This window comes from Notothenia rossii (genome assembly GCF_949606895.1).
Source record: "Notothenia rossii genome assembly, chromosome: 6".
NCBI lineage: Eukaryota > Metazoa > Chordata > Actinopteri > Perciformes > Nototheniidae > Notothenia > Notothenia rossii.
In genome coordinates this window covers 71006435-71026615 of record NC_136909.1, presented here as the reverse complement: position 1 = coordinate 71026615, position 20181 = coordinate 71006435, and the positions used below count along the sequence as shown (strand labels likewise).

At 41.9% G+C, this 20181-nt stretch overlaps 1 protein-coding gene across 3 annotated transcripts in view; it reads right to left on the bottom strand.

The window, feature by feature from the left end:
- Positions 1-89: 89 nt before the first annotated feature.
- slc35f3b (solute carrier family 35 member F3b) overlaps positions 90-20181 on the bottom strand; it is a 71915-nt gene continuing 51823 nt past the window's right edge. For 2 of the 3 annotated variants that reach the window (XM_079688310.1, XM_079688308.1), the window contains 6 exons: positions 11021-11363; positions 7469-7688; positions 3719-3844; positions 3060-3252; positions 2836-2925; positions 90-2285 (listed from right to left, as the gene is read on the bottom strand). In XM_079688310.1, the coding sequence (XP_079544436.1) occupies positions 2044-2285; positions 2836-2925; positions 3060-3252; positions 3719-3844; positions 7469-7688; positions 11021-11363 (1214 nt within the window). In that variant the 3' untranslated portion in view covers positions 90-2043. Of the gene's footprint in view, positions 2286-2835; positions 2926-3059; positions 3253-3718; positions 3845-7468; positions 7689-11020; positions 11364-14741; positions 15225-20181 lie in introns of those variants that run through there. The other variant, XM_079688309.1, reaches the window with a different exon arrangement.

The window sequence follows — 20181 nt, the reverse complement described above, 5'->3', positions numbered from 1 at the left end:
ATAACTTGTCATGTTGCCTTTGAACATTACTAGTGATCTGTAAGCACAGTATTACAACACTCCTGAGAAAACAAACCTGGACAGTGAAATGTATTGAAAAGAAATATTTTATATAGTACATGTGATTACACTTGAAGACACTCAACATTAGATTCAATTAACCCATCATTTATTGACGCTCTAGATATTTCTTCCTCAAATGTGATAATCATATGTTGCATCTCAGTGTAAAATGTATCATTCCTTACAAAGGTTTACATTAATGTCTAGCAATAATTCCAGAGGAATACAATATTATAAATTATTGTCATAGAGCATGACAATGGGAAACAGTGCTAATGTATTGTATTGCAAAACAGAAAGGCAGTGAAGTGACCTTCAGCTGTATCTGCTTATACACTATGTGCATGCTCGTCCTGCAGATTTCTCCCACTGTCCCCTCAACGTAAGTGCAACAAAAATATAAAAAGTCCTGTTCGATGAGTCAAGAGTTTGCTCCAAAAAAAACTGAGATGGGTACAAGAAGGGTAGTAATAAAGAGTCTCTCTGCAGTGGTCAGTGATGGTGCTGTAGAAAGTAGATGGCACGTAGCGAGCATGTGTGGACGAGTGATGTTCATACATTCACAAGAAGGCAGAGGTTCCACCAGTCGCATTACCAGGTGTGTGCCTCGGTCGCTCTGTGGTTTATCTCGCCTCAGAAGTGTGATTGATGGATACAGATACAACATTTCATTTTTGAAAGAGCAGAGGTGGACAAAAAAGGGAGCCATTGTCATGTGTCAGCACACCTCTCCATAAACCACATTGAGACAGTTTTCATCTGTCTGTTATTTTCAGAGTTTTCTATAAAATGTCACAATGAAATAATAATTGTCGTCGATTAGTTTATGTGCATATACGTCTGGAAATGTGATATGAATTCAAAGGGAGGCTAAGTGATAGCTATGGTTGGCGTTCAGAGTTATTAAAAGGGTAATTCTAAGGGGGAGTCTTGTTTTATATATATATTATAAGCTGTTAGTGCTTTTAGTCCATCCAAAGATAAGTACCTGAAGCATTCATTGTGAAAATAGGACAGTTAATAGTTTGAACAGCAAATAGACGGTTTAAAAAACACATCTGAATATTATTTGGATGCCAGTACATGTCCTGTAAATACATGTGTATTGCTTGATTAGTAAACTATTTATTGTCAGTAACTCTGCAACAGAAAATGCAAAGCAGGTGCTTTATGGATGGACTGAAAGCACAAAGATGAACCATCTAACGCATCAAAAACTGGTTTTGGATCTCTCGTGCCTTAACTGTGGGCCTGAGCAATGAGTGTCAGCTTTGACAGAGGAGGGGTTAGCCCCAGGAAAGCATATGACCACAGGGGGCCAATCAGTGTGGTTAAATCGGACCTGACCTCTTTTCTCAGGATGAACAGAGACACACTTCTTCTCTGTCTCAGATTGATCCTCAGGTTTTCAGACAGGTCCTCTCACACCAGATGAGCCCATTGGGTCCACAGCTCACCGACATGAACAGTATGACACAGCTATGTACAGTGCACCAAAGGCAGGTATTTGTCATAGAGTTTACACACAGTTTGCCTCACTTTTTGTTTTCAGGCATTCAGCATTTTAGGCATTCTTCTTTGGATCTCAAAGGTGTGTAAATGTTAAAGACAGCAAGTCCACACGGTGTTAGGCCTGCCTCCAAAAAGGTTGCTTTTTTGCTCGGAACTGATAATATCAGGCAAGTTGGCAAGTCTTCCCAGGTGCAAGGATGTAGAGAATCCATGGATTGATTAAGAGGTACAGCCAAATTAATACGTGACTTAATCAGTTATACCTGATAATCTTTTGTGTTACAATAAACATTGTCCATGCACCAACTTTGACAACTCGTGAGTGGAAAGGACATCAAATGAATGATTCTCACATTCCTGCATCTCCCCCCTTGACCGAAGTGTTACTGATCAGAGGGCAGTCTAAAACACTTTTTTCCATCCAGGGAGCTTCATGAAAAAGAGGGCAGATCAAATGTCCTGACGTCTTTAATGTGCAAATGTTGACATGGAGGTCCTGGCTCTCCCTCTCCAGTTGAGCCCGGTGGTGGCGCCCGCCTCAGCGCTGCCCTCTGCTGGCTCGTCTCTCTTGCGCAGCTTCGTGCTGAGCTGGATGATGCACTGGTCCCAGTCCTCCGGTAGCAGCAGCATGAGGAACCCCAGGCAGATGATGAACACAGCAATGAGGCGCACTGTGTTGAAATTAATTTCACATGTGTAGAGGTCCACCACTGTAAAAGGAGAAGCACGTGTCAGTAAGAACATATGAAGAAATGTATATCCATTGTTCTTTTTGTACACTTTTATAAAGTTATGGTTACAGACTCTCTCTTAACCTCACTAAACTTAAAAACATTTTAAGAAATAAATTAGATGAATTGGTAAGAAGAGACAGCACCAAAAACAACAAAGATAAATATGACTGAAAGCCTTTTATTCCTTCACATTTTCTACGGATATTGCATTAATATGGTTAATTATTTGGGCCACAATAATTGTGTAGTCAAAGTCTGATACTTTGATACCAATAACTTTAACTAACAAACACTAATCGATTGAAATAATGTCAACAATGCATATGCAGAAGGGGAATGTCAATCACCATGAATAATGTGTTTTTCAAAGAAAATATTACAGTTTACAATGATAAGAAAACAAATGTGAATATAAGTTCTACTCTCCACCAAATATAGATGATACATTTTAGTGTGATTTCCTTTCTTTTTAAAATGGTGGCTGGTTTTAAAAAGTTAAGTCTGGGAGAAGAGCCAAGAGACTTACTGGCATTTACAGGAACACTTAGGACGATGCCAAGAGATATTAATGTTGGGTATGTTATCGCGACGCCAAAGTTCAACAGGACGTTGAAAGCTGTGGGAAGAAGCACAGAGTAACAGCAGACAACAACATTAGCTTATGAAATCATAAAACTTTCAAAAGGATATTTATGGGTTGCATAATCATTGCAGTATAAGATGTGTGCTTCATATGTCATCTTTCCGTACCAAACATCAGGCCTGCAACCCCGCAGAAGCAAGCCCAGGGGATCTCTCCAGGTGAGTCAATGTACTCCACGTGAGTGAAATACAGGATGAGCGGCACGAAGCTGATGAAAACAAAGTTGGCGCTTCCAACGATGCTAAGAAAGAGTGCAGCCTCTCCGAATTTGGCACTGCCCAGGACCATCTTGAAGAGCACCTGAGGACATCAAGGGAGGAGGGTCATGAATGCATTGAATCCGCCCCCTTTAAGAGCAGAGGGATATTGCAGAGGGGTGCGCCTGCCAACTAGCTGCCATGTTTTCTGGCAGCGGGCCGCGGCTGTCTGTTTATCACATTAGGCAACACAGACAGAAGGGCAGAGGAGACCAGAGCTCTGTCAAAATATATCTGACCCGAAACATCTTTGATCGGAACATAGCAACCCAAGGCCGGCAACCAAACGCTCACATAACACCAGCTTCTGTCATCTGAGCCTTATTTCATAATCCCCTCCTGTCTTCTGCCACCTGGTTACATAAGCAGCAGGGAGCTAGTCCAGGATGTCTTATATAAGACATCACTATTCATACATACGTTTAGCTATTTCTACATGTTTTGAACCATTGCAAATAAAGGCGAGGTTTATGGACGGACATAAGGTTAGTGTCTTTACAAAGAAATACCTTATATAGCGCTGACATCGAAGCAGAGGCCACGACCAACGTGATGCCGATGACCGAGTGGCTGTGGAATCCATCAGCGTAGGTCATCATCACAATGCCTGCTATGGCCAAGATAGCAGCTACTATCTGTGGAGAGGAGGAGGAACATCAGCGGATGACGGATGGGCAACACGCTGCTCGCAGTGAGGCGATAAAGACGCCCGAGCCTTTATCGCCGTGCAGGAACACAGCAGGCACACATGGCACATTGTGAATCACTGCAGAAGCATCACGGGACAAGGCTCATAATGATATAATTCGTTTTTATTTTATAGTCATCAGCAGACTGCTCATTTGGTGTTTACAGTGGCGGAATAATAGTACATAGAGTACAGAGTATTTCTATTCAATGCTACTTAATACTTGAACTCCACTTACAGTCTGAAGAATATATACTTTTTACACCAGAAAATTGACACATTTAAGTTATTAGATGAAGCCAGGTTAAAAAGTAAAATGTTTTAACAGAGAGAAATTCTCTTTGTACCAGGAATCAGAAAATCAAGTCAATGGCAAACAGAAATTATAGTTTTTTTTTAGAATTAAACGTTATATAAAATCAGGCTATGATTAATATATGAGCAGACCCCTCTGTAAAAACCTTTAAAATATAGATAGGGATGAACCTGGAGAGGTTGGTGTATGTAAGAGCTACTGAATTAAATGTTCCATTTTTTTTTTTTAATGTAATTTTTGTACGCATACTGTATTGATATTTTAGCAGAGGATCATCTTCCACCTCTGAACAGAGCAAGCGTTCCAACACAGGACAGGCAGCTTCTGTAGTGTTGATTGTCTGCCATTGATTTTTGCTACACTGCCATCATGTTTACAGACCAATCCCCCCCACTTGATCCAACCCCCCACTTGATCCACCCCCCCACCCCCCCACCCCCCCCTCACGCCCACTTCCCGCTCCCTGCCTCTGAGATTGTCAGACCATCCAAACATCACCAGAGCATCAGTTTCATCTCGCTCTCAACCAGCCTTGAAGAATACAGACCAAAATCGTTCAACTATTAAACTTAGAGCATTTGTCTTTGAATGTGTGTGTGTTCGGCGAAAGAACAGCGTAAGGGACATGCCACAGACCAGTGTATTAGCCCTGCGTTAAAGAGGTGTCAGGAAGATAAATGAGCCGTGTGTTTTTGCTTTGCAAAAGTCCTTGGGCACCTCTGGAACAATGGCTCTTTCTGCAAGGAATGCTGCCCCGTCAGTCAGTGCTTCACCATTTCCTGTGAAGGGTGCTTACAAGGTCAGCGCCCTCCATGTGTTAGTGCTTTAGTTTCTTGAAATGTTTCAGCACAATGTGAGGATCAAAGGGGGGGAAAAACATTACGACACCTGCACATTGAGATAGGATTTGTATTGGTGTAGTAATAATGACTAGGCTGAATCCTCTTATCCCTCCTTTACAACTGATACATCCAAATTCATGGCACACATCAGCTCAAAAGCTCTTTTATTAGTTTCATGACCTTCATCATGACTTTGCCTCCAAACACAGACATCTTTATTTGTTTATATCACTTAAGCAATTTAATATCGCTGTTTATTAAAGATGATTTAGTATCCCCCGTCTTTCTCTCTCCCCTCCTTCACTTTCATGACAAAGTCGTCCAAGATCCCCTGCATTGCTGCAGACATTCAAACACCGCAATCCCCACCACCAAGATGGAGAGGGAGGGAGAGAGAGAGAGAAGCTGGGGGTGTGAGAGAGCGAGAAGCAGGATTATAACAGTACTTGTCTCTTACTGAGGCCTTTCATCGCAGATAATGGGGGTTGGGAGTTTGGGGCACGCACGAGGGATAGCCGGGGTGGTGAGTGAGTATAAAGGAGAAAAAAATGAGGGGAAAGCCATTCTGCAGGACGGCTGCAGATATGAAAACATCTGAGGGGGCGGAGAGAGCGGGAGATTCCTCAATCCATAAAAGCTAAACCCTCACTCCTCTGCTTCTTTCTAGCAATCCAGACACAATCAGTGACAAACACACTCAGGAGGAACATTTGAATGACACAGCGATCACTGGTGGGAAATCACGTTGTCACACAGGTAACATGCTCTCTACTGGACCGTAGTGTGTTCGGTCAGAAGAACAACATTTTTTTCAACACTTTGGGAGCTATATACACGGAGGTCTTGGCATTACAAGTGATCTTTAGTTAAAAATAGAGTTGATAGATACACGACATTTGAATCCAGACTCCACCATTAATGCCTAGAGGAAATTCTGGACCTCTTTCTGAGAGGCACGATAAGAAGCCTTAAGGCAAATGAAGGTCATCTCATCCTATCCAGCATACAGCAAGCCTTTACCTGACAATTTCGTAGGTTATTGGACAATATTGACTCATCAAAGATTTAATGCAAATAATAATAGAAGCACAGACACATACACAACAATATTCAATTCAATTGTTTATGTTGATGGTCTTGACCTTTCCAATGTGTCATTAGATTAACCCAGGGGTCGGCAACCTTTTTGATATGAAGTGCCATTTAAAAATTGTTATCAGCGTGCCGACGATCGAGAATTATCAACGAGGGGGGGGGGGGGAGCCGCTGGTTTATGGTTTAAACGGCATAATAATAAGGACAATCGTCCGTTCTGTGATTCTCCAGAACACACATGTTATGATATTAGGGTCATGCAGAGTGAGATGAGATCGCTGTCCCTTTAAGAGAGAGAGAGAGAGAGACAGGGTGTGGCTTGTGCATGTTTGCGTGTGGATGGCAGAGCGACAGTGAGGGAACGTGTGTATGTTTCTGGAAGTGAAACGAGGAAGCAGAAAAACAGAGGTCTGTGATGTATTTTGTGAAACAGAAGAACAGCTAAATAAATGCAACGTCCTCCCAAGAAGAGCTCGCCTCTCTCCAGTCATTTAAGCTAAAGTGGGTTATTGAACCTGAAGCTTGTTGCTTCTGCCCTCCTCGACTACGGTCTGGGAGCCGACAGGAAAGTTCAACACACAGATGGCCAGTCCGCCCCTTTGTAGCATATTATTTCGATGAGCAGATCGCCACTGGGCTTTCAACTAAAGACACAGCCACGCAAAAACTGCGGCATTTGTACAGCTCCTTATGGGAAGGCCTACTGCAATTTGTGAAGTGCTTTCCTCCGTGGTGAAACGATCAGCACTGCACCACGGAGGAAAGCAGCAGAAAGTCACCTGGAGATAAACAGAGCGGGGCTGCGTTGCGTGCATGGCTTCCTTCTGCAGGTAGACGCGCTCTGGCAGCGGTCTCGTTCAGGATCCGAAAATACAATTTAAATATTATTGCACACTTATTCCACTTATTCCTAGTGTGCCACTGGTTATGGCACGCGTGCCAGGGGTTGCCGACCCCTGGATTAATCTGAGGGTTGACTAGGCGATTAGGCGAAAAAGTCGATATTTGGTTGACATACTGTACATCTAAAAATAAATTCAATATTGTGGCACTGGCCACGCTTAAATCCCAGCCATGTTTGAGACTTTTATTGTTAGCGAAAGCAAGGATGATCAGACACTCAATTAAAATATATTATCACTTCCTGTTGTAGCCATTACATTATACAAATGACTGTCTTTACAGTTGCTTGTTTTGTTTGTTATTATGTTGTTTATTACGGGTAGAGGTGATGCCAGGAGAGCAAAACATGTTTAACTTGCTGTTTGTGACCTTTGCTTGACTCTATATACACACAAATACAGGCAGGTGTACTCACCCTGACCCCCATGAAGCGGTCTCTAAGTACAATCCAAGACAGCAGGAAGACGAAGGCCTTGTTACAACAGAAGAGCGCCGAGGCGTCTGTTGTGTTGATCTTCCTGAGGGCCTGCAGGTACAGGTAGTTGGTGAGGATCCACAGCAGGCCAAAGGGAGCCACCTTGGTGAAAAACACCTTGGGTGTAAGCCCGTCATCCCCGAAAAACCTACTGCACTCCCTGTGCAGAAAGATAATGCAGAGGCTCAGTGTTAGAATATTGGAAATGGAGTTGATTCGTGTTATAACGGACTGGGACTTTGATCAATATTTATGAACACAAACAGCTCTCTGTGAACATATGATACCAGAGAGACCAAAGACTTTAATCAGTGATGAGAGTGTGAAATATTTCCTAATTTCAAAAGTAAATCAAATCAAAATAAAAGTTTCATCGCAGTGCATGAGGGAACAGGAGAATTAAGTCAATATTAACAAATATAATTGGATCTGCCACAAGGCATTAAAGTTAAATATTTCTGAAACTAACTTTTATATGACTCGTCTTTGCCAGTTGTAAGCTCAAACATATCAATATATTTTAAGTACATAAAGGGCCTACATAATATTGTTGTATATTTGTATGTATACAGTATAACAATATACATATATGAGATTGTATATATGACTTTATTATATAAAACTGAGAAACAACAATAAACCGTCAAACTGGTGATATGTTGTGGTCTTGAAGAAGTGATTTAACTTAATGTGCTGTACGTAGTTTAGTTTTTCAGTGGATATTATACAAAATTCCAGCTTCAGTCTGGAATTAATCCCTGCCTGGAAAAGTCTGAACCACACACAAGAAGATGTACGTTTCAAATAATGAAATGGATGAACATGTCCTTAAATAAAAGCAGACATTCTTAAGCTTCAGCCTGACATTCAAAATTTCACACTGTGTAACGAGAAGGATGAACCAAAGCGTGACATTAGGTATCAGTATTAAAATACTTCTTTGTGGTCATGTTCTCTCCATAAATATATTTTTGAACTGTTCCACCCAATAAGACGTTCTGCTGCATCACTCTGCTGTGATGCCAAGAAGAACTCCCCCCCCCTCCCTACCTTAGTCAAACTATAAGATGAATGCGTTTTTGACATTTTGATTGTGCTTTTGAGTTACACCGTTTACACTGCTGTGAGGATGATGAAGCAGCAAAATCTGGAGGAGTGACAGGCTGGAAACTGTGGAGCAGCATTGTTATGAATCAGATCCAGGAAGCTGAGTCAGCAGTAAAACACACTCCCCCTTTATAAACACACCGATTCAGTGACAATCGCATCAAAGTATATCATCATTTCATTACAGACACTAGATACGCCACTTTTAAATCACAACCACTGACAGTTTGTGGCTTTGTTTCTGCCGTACTGTTGCACTCATGAGACCCGTAATCTGCATTGATTTTGGAAACTCTACAACTGTGCTGAGGACGGTAATTTAGCTTCTAGTGGATCATAAAGTCACAGCTACACTTTATATAAAGAGACAGGACAGCTATTACAAATGTCAACTCCTACTCTACATTTCTCAGCTTGGTGTGAAAATCCTCAGCACATCCAGTGTGGTTACAGCTGCAGGCAGCGATAACGGGTCCTAACACATCCATGTGAGTCGGGGGTACTGGTGGGACATCCATGGATGCTGCCGTGCATCTCTCTGATGGGCGAACATTGCAAGTAAACATAAGTTCCTGTATGGAGTGTGATGCACTGGAAAATACACATATGGAATCTTGTTCGCCTCCTTTGTATGCTATGTGGCCATAGCCGTGGGAACATGTTTCAAATGGGGGGTGCTGTGGGAATGACACCAGGGCTGGTTCTGACCAATGTGCTGCCCTATAGGCAAGATTTTAGCTGGCAATGAAAAACCTCTACAAAAGACCAATACACTACAAAAAGAGAAACATATTGACATGGTGGACAGCTTATATAAAAGGCTTCAAATGTATTTAGTATTATAACATGTTTTAATTGGGGGGTGGATTTCACATCCTTTAGGGGGGTTCGGGGGTGCCCTCCCCCCGGGAAGATTTTTTTAACATTTTAAAGTAAAATGCTTCAATCTTGTGCACTTTGAGCGCCCAATTACTAGAGACTGATCTAGGGGGTACAACTCTAAACACCCATATGAAAAAGATCGGTTTGCATTTTATTAATCAAATATGTGAACATTTCCAATAACCTACCATAGCCAATAACAAATAAATGTAACTTATTTTATTTGTGTTGTTCATTCATATCTTATTTTACCAGTTAACATTTATTTATTTATTTATGCATATTTTTTAATCTCTCCAGTTTTAAACGATATTTTTGGTTTACTGTCCTATAGTATACATTGGAATGATTTCAAACCTGTTTTTATTTGTCCTAATAATTATAAAGGAGTGCCTTGGAAATATATGTATACATAAATTGTGATCAAAACGTTTGAGACTCACTCAGATAACTTAGACTAAAGTGAACTATCTAAACACTCAGTCGTTTACCTCACTGAGCCTCTCAGTCTGACAGGACAGAACTCTCCCTCCATATTATTGTAGAAACGGCTTCTTATATCCGTTGGCCTAGCAGAAGCTAACAACAATCCCCGCCGGTACCGCGGTATCCCCGCGGTATCCCCGCGATATCCCCACGGTATCCCCTCTCTCTATCTCTCTCACTTTGGCTGTGAGTTGCGGGCGCCTGATAAGCCAACATCCCCCACTTTCATCACTACAGCGCCCATCGTACAGGGCAAATGGAAAATGTAACCGGGGTTAAAAGGGTGTTATCTTTACTTAATTATGAATGTTGTTACATCAAGGCTGAAAATTCGTTTTTTTTTAAATTATATTTGTATTTAATCTTGTGGAAGTGCAGATCCCCTGTCCTCCACCAGGGGGTGCTGCAGCACCCTCAGCACCCCTACTTCCCACGGCCCTGTATGTGGCGCTTGAGAACACAATGTTTCTCTGTGTTGACAACACAAATTACTTTCTTTGTCTGCTTCAACAACATAATGTCGTTTTCATGTCAATCTGATGATGTTTCTCACATTAGGCTGACTTCCTGCTGCCAGTATGTGTCGCTATGAAAAGACAATAAGATTTATAGACGATGAACTTGATCTAATGGACCAATCAAATGATAGGATTCCAATGGCCCAATGAAATTGCTCAATCTAACTGGCCAATCAAATCATTACCATTACACCCTGTTCCTCTAAATCCCAGATATCTTCCCCAGTTTAAGCTTGTATCCACTGACACCCTGTGGGTTTTTGAGATTGATTCTAACATTTTACTTTTTAAATAAAGGCATTCTTTCAAAGGAAATGTAGAGACCTCTGACCTAAGACTCCTGGCTGCTTGTGCTTGACTCTGGAACAGCTCCTTTTAAGAGAAGCCAAATCAAACCCTATTTGCTTTCTTTGTCTCACTTTGTAGGTTATTATTTCTTATGTGTTATATATCATCTCTGTTTAAAGTGAAATGTAAGAATATTGTAATTGCTCCTCACCTGAATCTCTGTCTGGGCGTCTGCCTCTCTGGACTCTTACACAGATGGCCGATGTAGTAGAGTGGGAAGAAGAGGGAGTTCCAGCTGGTGGCGAACCAGGTGAGGGTGAAGGGGGCGTCGAACTGCTTAAAGGTCAGCTTGGCCAGCTGGGTGGAGCCTGCCCAGGAGCAGCATACACACATCACCATGGCGACTCCCCACAGGGCCTTGCTCACCTGTACGGTTGTTACTCTGATGCAGCAGTGCAGCTTCCGTTTGCTGGAGCTCGACTCTGCTCCGGCCACAACGCCCGCGGCCTGTGTGTCTGTGGGGCCCACCACACTGTCCCTGATGTGGTCTTCTCCTAAAAGACGGACACATGCATGTTAGTGTGACAGATAAACACTGATAACTAAAACAAATCTAAATCAGGGTGATTTATTTCTATATTTCTTCAGCAGAGGGAGTTATCCTTTAGGGTTATCAAAATAACCATTTTCAAACCCATTTCAAAAAAATATATATTATTAATTATCAATGTATTTATTATATTTCTTCCAAGTTGTCATGTTTAAAATATGGTTTAGCTTTATACTGTACATGTACTGTACATGTGTAGGAATTACTTGAATATCTCTTGCAGTAAATATGTTCTGAGAGCTTTTACAGCATTTTCTTCTCTGTGAATGACTTCAGGTCACCCATGTCTTGCTGTCTTTTTCTGGCTAAAAATAGCTTCTTTCACAGTTTAATTGAACTTGAAGGTAATCAATCAGACATCTGAGTAAAAAATGTGGTTATCAAGTGTGACAGGCTGCAGCCAAACAGAGGACAAAAGAGGGCAGATCTGACATCCAATCCAAGACGACCTCTTCTCTACCTCGTGAGTTACAATGACGTGTGTGTGTGTGTGTGTGTGTGTGTGTGTGTGTGTGTGTGTGTGTGTGTGTGTGTGTGTGTGTGTGTGTGTGTGTGTGTGTGTGTGTGTGTGTGTGTGTGTGTGTGTGTGTGTGTTTGCCAGAGCACGCACCGCCTAACTTGGCTATTGCTCCTGTCAGAACCTGATAGCTCCCATACTTCTTTAATAATTGTGTGAATTGAAGCAAATAACTGATGTGCTATTTTCTGTCCAACTCACCCACACCCACCATGCTCTAAAGATGGTTCACTTACCAAGGTCATGTTGTTACCTTGAGTGATTGAACATACTTATGGATGCATGCCTTATTTTCTCCTTTAAACAATTCAGTTTAAGCTGTGTTAACTAGTGTGCAGAAGCATAAAAGCTATAAAGCTCAATGCAACAATAGATACATCCTTCGTTCAGCAGATCTGTATGCAGACAGCCTACCCGAGACTATCCAACGCTCAGTGATATTTAGTATTGATCAAATGAACATAACTTGGCAACAACAAAGATCCCTGACACTATTATCAGTTGCCTCAATAAATCATTTTATTTGAGCCTAACAAACCCTACAGCTCTACTGTCACCACTGAAAACAAAACTATGAGGCGACACATTCACAATCAGGGCAGAGAGGGGACAGCACAGCCAACAAAAAGCCAGACATACATTCTGTTTCATAACGGTTATTTAACATGGACCATGTATCCTGCCCTTCAACAAGTTAAAATGGAGGGATCTCCCTAATGGTGCTTTCAGGGGTAATGATGTGCCGCAGGGAGCCTTTTGCCTTTTTATCGGCACTGTACAGCTCTGCCTGGAATAAAAAATGCGCTTCAAAAAGCCATTGCCGGACAAGCATAATTCTATCTAAAGTAGGGGTTACACTGTGAAAAATAAGACATTAAACTTGTATTATTTCACTTATCCTGTGTCAGCTTATTGCCATAAACCTAGCACTGATTGCACTGTCTGCCTTTATGTTAATGTGATCTGTGAAGTCAAAGGGACCGTTATTGTTTTATATGAAGGTTTGCTACGTATTTTGTTAAATAGCTTTATTCACGGGCATTCATCACGCCCAATGAGAGACTCATTCTTCCTGGAGATGCCTCTGACCTTGCCAGGTGGTCCTATTAAATCACAGATTAACATCCCTGATGACTATCACCCCCCCCATGCTAATGCCCGGCTTCCCCTGGCTCTCTGTGATGCAATTAAGATGAAATGATGCTTCACTATTTGGGCATGTTGAAAAATGCTTTCTACTCCTGAAAAAAGTAATTGACAGTTCCGAGACAGATGTGGCATCAATGAAAGAGGATTCAAGATCATTGTCTGTTCCTGCAACAAAATGGTGAATCAGCAAAGACAAAAAGAAAAGAGACAGACGCATGAGGATGTCTGTCAAAGTCTTGGGTACAAGGGTGAGAGTTAAGTTTCTCTATTCTGAGCCTCAAAGCCTCCATGTCTTTCTGAAGGTCATGTCTTGATCACGCTGCCCAGTCTGTCCTTCCTGGGCCACCGTCCCACATCCTGTGGCCCTGGCCCACTGCTGCTTACTGCAGCAGAGTTTAATCTTCCAAATGCAGTGATGGGCCAAGCCAATCAGCTCATAGAGAAGCGCTGAGGCCCAGCTAAGCATTTCAAGCTCTGGCATATGTGAAAACACTTTGTGTTATGACAACATTAAGCGTTTATTATTCTGCTCACACTCTGCAATTAGGCTGTTAGCATGATACTCATAATACATTCTCTCTTTTATTAAATGAAACACATTTGTATAAATTATTAATCAAAGCTTCTATTATCTATCCAGAGGCATCAATATATATACATTTGTTATCCACTGACGTGCTGACTCAGGGATTTGAAGCCAACACAGTACCTCCTTGAGCCTTACGGTGACTAATGATACTGTGTCAACCTTCACTGCTAGTGATGAACAATATGGAGCACCACTGAACTCATCAGTGAGAGAGTTGGGTCAGTAGAGTGGCTGACTGAGATTTGAAGGCTCCTTTACTAATGTCACTTGAAGCCATACCATGACTAAAAGAGTCTTCTTATGTAATTGGTAAATGATTCACTGAAAGCTCTTTACTTTATCAGTTCCTCATCAAATGTAATCTGTCAAGGTCAGACATAGCTGCGACGAAAGGCCTGCAATGCAATCTTTGGTTTGATTAGATGCAGTTTTTAAAATATCTTAAAAATTAAATTAAATACTAAAACAGATTTAGATTTGGTTTTGTTTGAGATTACTTTACAAGTGAAAACATCTAAACGTATTCACCAAAGTGTATGTCCAGTTGTGCTTAACTGAAGCTAACATGCATCAAGTGTTCAATTCATACTTAATCAACAATATAGGGGAAAAATCGCCCCTGCATCTCTGTGAAAATCTGTTGACAAATCAGTCTCTTCACCACTGTTGGCACAGTAGATCAATCTCGACCTTATATGCTCCTTTGTCTGTCTATAGTGTGTTAGTTCACTGAGCACATGGGGAGAGTAGTAATTACACATCCCACTTCCAGAAGGTGATGTAGCACTCCTATTGGTGTTGAGATTTATCTGGCCGGTTTTCCAGTTTCTCTCCCACCACAGGCCATGCCTCCCCACCAGCGCTTTTCCCACTTCCGCTCTCCTCCCTCCCCATGCAGACTCTGCAGTGCAGATCTCTCCTGCTGATAGCTGCAAATCCCAAATGTGCCAGCATAGCTCTGCCTGGCTGCCTGCTCTCCCACGTCACAGAAGAGAGGCCCAGAAAGCCCAGCTATGGCTTCCAGAACCACCACCACCACTCACTCTCTTTGCTGACCCGATACTCACACAACAAGAAACCACATCCCAGCAGGCTACAACAGGCTGGCGTTGGTTCAGCCGGGTGGCCGCACAGCTGTCGAGAGTCTTCACCGGGACCTGGTGTTGGAGACGCTGAGGTAAGAGAGGTTTGTCTGTTTGTCTGTTTGGCGACACCTCTGTGGGAGAGAGAGAGGTCTGCAGCGCTCTGCCTCAGTGAATCAGAAAGGTAAACAGATCAATCACCGATACACACTTCAGAGAAACTCTTCTCCTGCCTCGTGGGTCTCTGCTTTGTGATGAATATGAATTGACTGGTAATTCTGTCATTCTCATAATCAATTGTTATTCCATGCTTATTTATAACATCAGACATAAGTTTATGTCTGGGTGTAAGACATTAACTCAAACTTAATTCTAATGGCACCTACACAAATGTGAAGGTTTGTGACGCCAGCGACGTACACAAAGGGCATCAACTCTAAGGGGGGGAATAAATCCCTGGTTGATCCCTAGGAACACTTCAAACTCAACCTTTATTTAGACTTTTGCTACAGTACACCTCGGTTCAGTTTAGTGACTGCATCTGTCACTAAATGTCACTAAATCTGTGAAGTCCACTGAGACAAATGTAACATTTGAGATATTGGGCTATATAAATAAACATTGTTTGATTGATTGATCTTGCACAGTTACAACTATATCATAGTGACAAAAATAGGTCCACACACACACAAACTCACTCATTTACATGGTTGAAAATAACAGTGTCTCTGTTGCGGCTGATACAAATGCGAAATGTTGGTTAATCTTCAGCTTTCACGCAACATCAATCATTGCATAAGTGCAATCCCAGGTTAACTAATGCCGTTTTTCATTCCTGTGAAAAAGTCAGAGCCTAACATCCTGCATTTGTTTCAAAAGCAAGACAATTTCTAGAATGTAGTATTAACTTCAGACTACAAATGTCACATTAGAGACGGATGGTTGTTTTACCAAGGCAGGTCAGACAGACAGGCAGCAGTCACGGTCTTTGTCGTCTAAGTGTGACAGTGTGGGAGTCTTTGATATTCCACTGTGACAGCTGACAGTCAGAGGCCTTTCAACACACCAGAGCAGCCTCATCTGACAAGATGTCTGGCTCAATCACACAACAGAGAGTCAGGCGGCAGCCCCCCCCCGCTGCTTCCACCAGCTGAGGTGGTACCAGATGGGCCAAGGGGACAAAGGCCCAGGAGGGCAGACAAGGGCGGGACGACTGTTACCGATCCTGCTCTCCTCACTGCCTGACCGCTTTCTCTTTCAACCTCAAAGGACAACAGAGCAACTTCCTGTCCAAGTTGCAAACTTGTTGTTTGTCACCGCCCTGACCTGCCCAGCTAGTTCAACAGATGCTCGCGATACAGGTCAATGCTGCAGCCCTCTGATGCCTCATTGGTTAGTGTCACGCCAAAACACCGCTGCAAGCCAACCGGTGTGTGTTTTTGTGTGGGACCGTGCACTGTGCAGTATTCTAGCAATTACTCACATTTGGCAGCAGGTACACTGCCCAACAGTATTTCCCCCAGACCTGAAGTGCCCCCACTCTCTCTTGCAGTCCCTTACAGCAGCAACTCTTGTGTGATGGACCTGCAGTTTAACAAACTGGCAAGAGTCCCAGCACTTTCCCGACAAATCAATATTTAAAAGATTGGCCACAGCGTCCCTGTAGAAGTAGTGGATAGACAACCACCGCAGGTGTACACTCTGAGTGCCTGCCCAAACAGCGGTTATACTCCCTCCCTGTACTACAAGAAGTATATCAGAGTTACATTAATGTTAACTAATAGAGTGTTCACATACTTCCACATTTCCATGACATCACTCCTGTAAAATGACCCTCACAGTTTGATGACTGGTTAGTTTTTTTAATGGCATCAAGAGAAAAAAACAAGTCATTTTCAGAGGTGAAATGCACTGAAGCACACTACATGAATTTTTGCTGACAGGGTTCCCGGGCAAGCCACACTAACTACAACCGCTGTAGGGGAGTAGTAGTATTATTGTTTTACTTTAGCTTTTTAATAATTAGGCTTCTAGGTACACAGCAAATACCATCTGGTTTACTGGCTGAATAAGACATTTAGAGCGGATAGGCAGCAGCCTCACACCCTAAAGAAAGCTATTCGGATCAACTCCCTTCAGGATTATAGCATCGAGCTTCCTCTTTACACATTTATTTAGAGGATTTTGCTAAAAGAAGAGACACTATGATACAGAAGGCATTTTCGTATACATGTACAGAATACAAATGAGATTTGCAGCAATTAAGTTGTGGCAGCAAACCTCAAATGAACTTCTATAAATTAATCAATTTGGCTATAACATCAAACCATCTATTCAGTGAAATATCATTCATTACAATTAAACTGATGGCTTTCTCTGCACACATACACACTCTGCATTACATAAACCGGAGCACAAGCTTGGCCTGGTAATACAATAAAAGGCCCTGTCATTGTGTATTCATTGCACACTTATCAAGCGAGAAAGGCCTGTTTCCCTCGCTTTTTAAATGAATTTAAAAGCATTAGGCTTCTCCTCTGACTACCTTCAAAGTCAACTCCAATTACATTCAAAGGATCAAAGGGAGACGTAACATTTGAATTGGGCTTGCAGAGGAAAACTTGAACATGATAGCTGCTTCTGATGATCTTTTAACTACACAGAGGCAGCAGATTCAAAATGCAGGTATGTTAGACCTTTGTTTTGACAGGTGTAGCTTCATCTCAACACACCTTTTATTTACACATGCCTGAATGTACACTGACATGCAAACACGACACATGCAAACGAGTAATAGATGCAGGATTCTATTTGTGTTCTTTTTGAGCGTGCTTGAAGGAAACATGTCACGTTATTTCTTTGTGCTTTTTTTGCAAAATGCACATATTTTATTAAGATGAAGATGACTCATGCATGGTGCACAAAGAGTAGGGCGGACAGGACAAATCAACCAACCCTTAAATCCATTACTTTATGCAAAATACTCACATGGAGCTATTATTCTGAGTACATTTTCTCGACACGTCTTTATAAAACCTTCAAGCAGACAGAACGAGAGACTAGTGCGATGGAATCACGCCAACCATGACGCCAAATCAAGCGATTCTGGCTCGTATTACACCCATGTTCCATCTTCATTCTTGTCTCATCCACACACCTGTAAAGTTGTATAGCTGCATCTTACAATGTCCACAGGCTAAACACCTGGCAAATTACTTTTTTTTTAAAACGCATCCCTTAGTAAATCCTGCCAAAGCAGTTATCACCAGGAGCACATTTTTCAACGATGACGCAGACACAGACTCCCAAGGTGAAAACAACACCTACAGTATTACACTCTGTCGCAGCTTCTAATAAAGCAAACTGTAGAGTGTGCACAATACAATGACAATCCATCTCACCAAGAAATCCTGAAGATCTCATACTGCGTTAAATGGGTTAATTCTCTGTACATTTACACCTCTCCTTCTGCATGTTAAAAGTTATGATTTGCTATATTGAGATATAGTTCTCGTGGTCAGGGTAGATGGAGCCCTGGAGAAAGGGTCTGTGAAATCATTATAGCAGCTGATGAAATATGACCGGCTTCCTCTGGGACGCATGAATCACTTTTAAAAGACGCCTGTTCTGTTTCCAAGTGTGTAATGAAATTACTGAGATTAAAGAGATTTTTATGAACTTTTAACCCCTGCCTTTGACGACACAACACGGACATTCCTCAAAGAGATGATCGCTGGAAACACATTTGAAGAGAAATCAATAATCATCATCCAGGAGCCGATGGTTAGGGGAATTAATCAAAAGCAAGAGGTAAATAGTGCAGATGAAGACAGTGGATCACACTTATGGCTGTAGGAGGCAGCAGTAGACCCAGAAATGGACAAAACAAAGTCGTTAAAATAACATTGGATTATGCTTGAGAATAGACGGTTGGGTTACTAGCCTCAAGGATTTTAACAGAATATGGGTGGCAGTTCCTCCTGTCCCTAAAATATAAAACAGGACTGAATGGCTTGATGTAGAAAAGCTAGAATCAATGATCAAATGATTTGAACATTGATTCTATTGTCACAACATTTTCTCTGTCTTGATGCTGTTTAAACACGAATACGCGCTGTGGCTGGTAACTGGACACAAAAAGAAAGAAAACAAAAAAGAGATCCCACACCGAAATAAATATATCTTTGACAGTCTGGAGCAGGTTGTTAGTGAAGAGAACAGAGATGTTGGAGCTGGGGTTACATAAGCAGCGGAGTGTCTGAAAAGCTGTGTGTTGATCCGCTGTAGCCCCCTGCGACTCCCTCCTCCTTCAAACAGCTGCTGAAATGGGGAGCCGAACATTCACTTCATAAACTCTACAGCTTTCACTCTCTTCAACAGTTTACACAACTTTATTACCCCCATCACACACATTTACAATCCCTTCTCTTTCCACAGCACTGCTTTTGTTAATTCCGTATAACCAAGCTTGTCATATAACAGCACGCCATCTCAACTCTTCGGAAAATATTATATTTTGAGCTGACATTCACCGAAATAAGCTTTAAATCGTTGCTTATCCAGCAGCAGTGATTCTTCTGAGGTTATCCAGAATGCCTTGCAGTGAGTGAATAATTATGCAACACAGTATATACAGCTACAGCATCTGGGTTTAAGTTCTGCGGTGTCCATAGCAGACTGCAGGGAAATCCCTGATTTATATTCAAGCAGCTGGTCAAGCCATAAATTATGAATAACAAAGTATTTTCATACATTTTCACTAATAAAGCTGGGAACTGCAAAAATAATGGAGGTATAAAGCTTCAAACTATTTCACAGGTATATATTTGACTGAAATCACAATAAAATACAACTTAACACAATTCCTTAAGAGGTGACATTGACAATTTAGTATATTACCAGCACCTGCTGTGGTGTCTATTACATATATTAAGCATTATCTTACTGCACTGCACAAAGTATAGCTGCCAGCAGCACAACATAAAATGAACAAACAGCAATTCAATCTGTAAGTCATCATACTCACTTAGGACTGTTTTCATGCATCACGGCATGTGTACATATCACTTCATCATGCAAATTAATAAATGTATTCCAGGAAGTTTGCAATTCAGATTAATCCTAATTCTTCTTTTTAGGTTGCCTGCGAGATGGCAATGTGCTAGCAGCCTTTGCGATATGCCAAACGCTGAGAAATGCAGTACTCCTCTCTGCTGAGGGGGGGATTAAAGAATGCATAACACCACTCATTCACACAGGAATGAGACCAAGGAGAACATTGTAGTAAAGGGAGCAATGACACACCATGTTGAAGATGACAGCATGGTGATGACACACATGGGAGTCAGAGAGGAGTTGTCCCTAATAATGGCAACAGGAGATGTCTTATTGGTGCTCCTTAGAGACTGAGACTGCGGGGAGACCA